This window comes from Micropterus dolomieu, linkage group LG10, assembly GCF_021292245.1.
Source record: "Micropterus dolomieu isolate WLL.071019.BEF.003 ecotype Adirondacks linkage group LG10, ASM2129224v1, whole genome shotgun sequence".
Classification (NCBI taxonomy): Eukaryota; Metazoa; Chordata; class Actinopteri; order Centrarchiformes; family Centrarchidae; genus Micropterus; species Micropterus dolomieu.
In genome coordinates, this window is record NC_060159.1 from 25210533 (window position 1) to 25216751 (window position 6219).

At 41.5% G+C, this 6219-nt stretch overlaps 1 protein-coding gene across 1 annotated transcript in view; it reads right to left on the reverse strand.

The window, feature by feature from the left end:
• Nucleotides 1–6219, reverse strand: part of myt1la (myelin transcription factor 1-like, a) — a 52399-nt gene that overhangs the window by 41049 nt on the left and 5131 nt on the right. The window contains exon 4 of the mRNA XM_046061625.1: nt 2101–2163. Coding sequence (XP_045917581.1) covers nt 2101–2163 — 63 coding nt within the window. The remainder of the gene's footprint in view (nt 1–2100; nt 2164–6219) is intronic.

Here is a 6219-nt window from a genome sequence, read left to right on the forward strand (position 1 = left end):
TTGTGAATATTAGTGCTCTTATTTTGGGGAGTTTAGGTCCCTGTATGTCTGGTGCTGAATTTTTCAGAGTGTCTTAATGCCCTTCGCAGCACCATCAGTCTGCTCTGCCAACAATTCGCCATCCTGCTCTTCTCATTATCTCTCTGTTACCTCAGGCGTCAAACCACCGCTGTCCTGAGCCGTGCAAACTCTATATGCCAGCCTCCCACACACGCAACAACCTCTACACTGAAAAACAATACCACAGAGATACTCCAAAATAACCTCAAAACATCTCAACGAGTGCTTTGATTTCATAATGGATGTTAAATCTGATTTTTTTTTACCTAAATATGCCTACTCAAATGAGAAATACTTAAATTTCCTCCTCCGCAGCCTCATATTCAGGCTTCAAATGATATCGTCTTTGAGAGAAAACCTCTGTGGTCCACTTCTATTTCGATGCAGCTACAGTACACTAAGCTTGATGTATATTTCACCTTCTTTTTTATCAAATTTATGATGTTTGTGCAGAAGAATGTTTATATGGCTCTTCATTGTTTCACAAAAAAAATGGAATCTATATTTTAATTAGAATGAAATGAAATCATCACATCCTGTTGGCAGGTTTTTTAACTTATTGTAAGAAATATAAGATTATTTTAAGACTTGATGACTTCTCTAGTTAAGATGATGTTTTTGCAGCGTATGTATAATGATTGCACACTGCCTGCAGCTTTACTTTAGTAAAACAGGGGCGTTAACACTGAACGTGGGCGGAAATGTTTAGTAGACAGCTTCACTTTTAGCAGCAGCCCCCCTGTATTTGTTGGTAATTCACCTTTTCCAAAGGTAACAGAGATTTGAGGTAGAAATTATCCAGCAGTCCAACCCCTCCAGCTGCAGAAGCCGGACAGCCATTGGTCGGTGTGACCTGAAGACTTCACAGCTCCATACTCTGCCAGATTGGTTTTTCTATCCGCGACCCTGTGACAGAGCGGTGGATTAACTGAGCTGGAGGCTGCGACCTGCAAACGCTGCCAATCCAGGAGGTTTCAAACCGTGACGTGAGCTCAATTATTGTTGGTACGATTCGGTTTCAGAGTTGCTGAGTGAGACGTTTGAAGCCTGTAGGCAGGACCCTAGGGGATGTTGTTACGATCCACTAAGAAAAGAAATTTCAGGTTATTTTTCCATTTCCTATTTTTGTTCATTTAAATGTTCAGTTTTATTTTGCGCAAATGTTATCCATCTATATTATGGCTTCATTTTAGATGTTTAGAAATGTTTAGATATTGTGTCAAAAAAAGACAATTAGAATCAGCCTTTTGTGTGTTATTGTAGAATCAAATCAGGTTGTTAAAACGCCTAAATTCCCAGAAAAAACACCTAAGACATTATCGTGGTGTGCCCAATGGTAGCGACGATGCAGCCGGCAGGATCAGCTGCCCCTGTCGCTTTAGACAATCATGTGTCAGTGGAACATTTTTATATTTTTCATCTCAATTAAATCTCACTGAATGAAGCAGAAATATTTAAAATGCTAAAGTAACTGCACCGAGAAACCTAACCAGTTGGGGAAATGCAGCGTCATGCAACTGGTCATGCAAAATGTAAATTGAATTGAATTGAATTAATTCCGGTAGATTTTATTAGAAAATTTGAAACTCTTATTCTTGGAGTCTTTCAAAATAAAAGTTTAACAGAAAGGGGAAATCTAACATTAAATAAAACAAGCTTCAGACAATGGCACCAACATTATCTCATATCTCAGAAAATAACTCCTGATGCTACTTTCTTCACTTCATGTGTGTCCATTTTGGTCTAATAATACAAGTGACCTACAGTACAGCAGAAAATCTGAAAAGCCCGTAAATGCCACAGAAAGTGTTGGCAGGGCTGAGTGGGTAATGCACACTTTTGATTTCAGCAGTTCAGCAAACCAGAAACAGCATTATTAGTAGAAAATTGACTAAACAGCACCAGAGCAAAATATAATATCAGGTAAAATCACCCCTTCCATCCAAAGTTACAGCGTTCCTTTGACACCTAAACATCACTGACTCAAACGGTCTAAATGAGACACTGGGCACATTTCATTATATGTCAAGAAGTTCGTACCTGCGGTGTCTGGCGTACTTCCCGCTGACGTGACCGCTGCCATCACAGCCCGGGGTGGGACAGCTGAGGAGGAAACACACACGGTCAAAACACAAACAGTACAGTAGTGTTGTGTGAATGAGGATTGATTGTGTTGCAGGAGTGGTGTGAGACATTTCTCTGAATGTTGTTTGTTTTTTCACTCTGGGTCTACATTGGAATCCACTGTAACTGCTGACTTCAGCTACTGACCTCCACAAACAAGCAAGATACAAACTTCAACTGCAAACTTTCGGTGGATTGTTTCTACAGGCTGACAGACAACAGCACTGCACGGAAGAACTCAGCTCCCTCATTCATTTAAATAAGGACACTGCAGCAGGGGTGCCAAAACAGAGGGTTTGGTAAAAAGGTTTAACTTTTTTTCATAACGCTTTATGACCTCATCCGCCAATGCACAGTGATGGTCAATCACATACATGCAAGCGTACATTCTTGGTCGATTACTTGCAACATGAATGCTGTCTTTCTACTTTTTCCCCTTGTGATCGTCAGGACAGAAGAGAAAAGTTTGCAGCCTTGATAATTTTCCAGAGGTGTAAAATCCTCTTAGTCCTATAAGCCGTTGTAGAGTGCTTTTGGATAAGCCTTCAGAATCATGGATCTATGACTCAAACTGGCCTTCCTGAATAGCATGTCATCATCTCATCGGTACCTGAATCACCACGACCTGCGCAGGCCCTTGCGGTTTTCAGTCTGAACATCTATTGACCCCAGATTTACTGTTAGCCTTGGATTAATAATGAAGTATGAACCAAGGTTAAACTAGCCTGGGATCTTTGTAGCCCAGGGTTTAGATCAGCACAGTGCTAAGAAATGTGAGAAGACTGGAGGTAGTTGACAACAATTTGAAATGCTTTCACCATAATTTTTATGTGGCCTTAATTTGGAGAACGCCAACACATTTCATTCAGCTGCTTTCACCGTCAGCAGCAGGCTGAAGTGTTTCTGTCTGGATGTTTTTTTGTTTTTGTATCGTCGTGGCTGCAGTCGGCAGAAGATTCCTCTAGAGCTCTGAGTCACTCTGCTGCAGCTTTCAGGCTGCTCTGCCCCGAAGACACGCAGACCGCCAGCCAACGCACGCCGCTTGGCTTCAGGGACTCCACAGCCGCGACCTCTGAACCCACACTGCAGAGCTCCACCCACCCTCCACCCAACATCACCTGATCTATACACCCTGTAACTGCAGGCTAAAATGAGAGCATCACGAGCACAGGGAGGCAGAGGAGGAGGAGAATGAAGGGGAGGACACCGAAGGAGATGAAAAAGATGAAAAAGAGGAGGAAGGCACGGAGGGAGAAGGGGAAGAGGGTGAGGGAAAAGAGAGTAACAACAAGGGAGATAAAATGAGGATTAGGAAGAGGAAGAGGAGGAGGAGATGGGTAGGAGGGGGCAAAGAGAAGGAGAAACAGAAGCAGGAAATGAGATGGAAGAAAATGACCAAAATATATCAGAAAGAGGGGCAAGAAAAGGAGGAAGAGGAGAGGAAAAAACATGATGAGAAGCAGAATGAGTGGAGGAAAAGAGGAGGTAGAGGAGGCGTTTTTTCCAAGGTGAGGCAGCTCATCAATCTGTGTGGGAGCAGAGACTGACGCTGTTGATTTATTGATCCCAGGACAGCTTTGTGTGTGTGAGTGTGTGTGTGTACAGTCTTTACTTTGCTGATACAATGTCAAACTATTATGATATAATTCCCACAATGCACCAGTGCAACCTTAACCTTAACAGGCTTTTGCATTGAGTCTTAAAATCCTTCTTCTTTTTTTTAAGATTACAACAAATTTTTTTTCCCTCTGTGGTGAGAAACTTTCACTTGTTTCCAAAGCAACTGAATATCTGTTGACCAAAGTATTTTGTTCTTGATCTCAGTGCAGAGTTCTGTTTTACTTACTGAGGTTAACATCTTAACTCAATGCAGACCAGAGACAGAACTATAGGCAGCAGTTTAAATGCTCTCACCTCTTATTTGCAGTCATATTATGCTTTTTGGCTTTTTTACTTTCATTTATTGAGTTATATACTTTTTTGTGCATGTAATAGATTTGCAAAGTGAAAAAGCCCAAAGTCCACCCCAAAGGGAGTTCCCATCTCCCACAGAAAACTCTGCTCTGAACTGCCTGAAAACAGCTCGTTTGTAGTCCAGCCGTCAAAGTGGTCGTCTAGTGCCTACTCCGACACGCCCTCAAAAACACAGCGGAAAAGCACTGAGCTGCAGCACACACCTCTCCTCTCCCTTCCAAACACTAGCTACGCTCCAGGCAGTCAATGGACATGAAGTTGTTACTGTGACGTAGAGACAGAGCTCAGTTACATTTGTTACAGATTAATAACTCACCACTCTGAAACTCTCGCTCCAGTCCATGTTGCTAAGCAGGTAAGGGGATATACAGCTGAACCGAAGCCGTGTTTACGGTTTCTCAGGGCCCGCCCTACTCTGCTGCTGATTGGCTAGTAGTCCTTAACTAGGAACTGCGCATGTGCAACTCCAAACAAAGATCTTGTAGAGGTGAGATGTATCACTCCATAGCTAAAACGAAGTGTTCAACACAGGGTGAAAAGAGGAGCTGCAGCAATGTGCAGTATGACAAAAATATGGTGTTTTCTGAAAATTAAACCATGTAAACCTGTTCTGGTACAACCACTGAATAAGATTTTGAACCTGAAAATGAGTATAATATGACCTCTTGAAGTAAGGAGGAGGAAACTAAACCTTCTTGAGCTATTGATGCTAAAACAGAAGGGCGGAGCCATGCTGGAAAACCGAGGGACTTTTTACAAGTGGAAAAATGACAGGACAGTAAAGATGTGGAGGGCAGGTCCCAAAAAACTAAATCTGATATATAGCCCACAAAATGCTAAATGTCCAGACACATAAGAAAGAAGGTGGTGCTGGAAGCTTTGAGGGCAGTTAATACTTGTGGGTGATACAGGTAATATAATAGGCCTTCCTTAAGTTATATGCCGTAAAACTTTGATTAATAGCCCGGGCTTTTATTTGCTAAAATCACTGAATTGTTCCTGCCTTTATTTGGGACAGGCGTCCATATGGGACAGGCCTTTAATTCCTCTTGCCCAAAACTGGAATAGGCCACTAAGAAACAGTTTATTTATTTCAAAATATATAAAATATCCAATAATATCAAATACACATGATTAATTTGATCTAGCTCCGACAGACAGCTTATGCGCTTTTATTTTGAAGGCAGCAATGTAACGAAAACAACAACAAGTGTGGCAGAAAGAGAGCGATGGACTTTACATGACAGGATTCAAGACTTGGATACATTTTTATGAAAAGCTGTTTTGATTCTTGATCTTGATCGGTGGACCCTTACAGACTAAAAGAATTTAATAATCAAGGAACAGACACATTCGGACTTAAGCAGCGTTTCAAAGGTAATGGGAGTCGGTCACACCGGTAAATCTATAAGAATTAGACTTTGGGGCTTGTTGTTTCTGTTAAATGAACTGAATGATGAATTTTGGAGAATCTAACCGATCTAACGATGAGTATCATGTCCATACTGACACACTGATCATACGTTTATACATGAATATTTATATTAACGATCTAACAAGCTTAGAAGCGGCTAAAGCGGGCAACCCCCCAGGGTTTATGAGGTTATATATATCCAAAGAACTTCTATAAAAAACAGACCAGGCGTTTAATTAAGGCAGGCGTTTATTTGTCAAAATGTGTTCCCACACCAGGCCAGTAAAGGAGGTAGGCGGCTGTTTGGGACTCTGCCATTAATTGAAGATTTACGGTATACAGAGAGGTGATTCTGTTATGAATTTAAATGGGGTGGACACTGGTCAGTATGATGCAATATATTTCAACAGCACCTCATACAGTTGAATCAACACCTCTCTAAACCTCTTTCAACTGAACATTATAACCTTTGTTGGATTAGACTGAAACAGAGCACCTGGCTGCATCCTGCTTTGGTGTTGTTTAATCCTTTTTAATGAGTATCTTCTTGGCACCACCTTTTTGTTTTGCTTCTATTTTTTCTCTCATCTTCAACACGATGTGCTGCCCATCTCAATCCCCCTCCTCCTGAGACATCAGACTAAAGT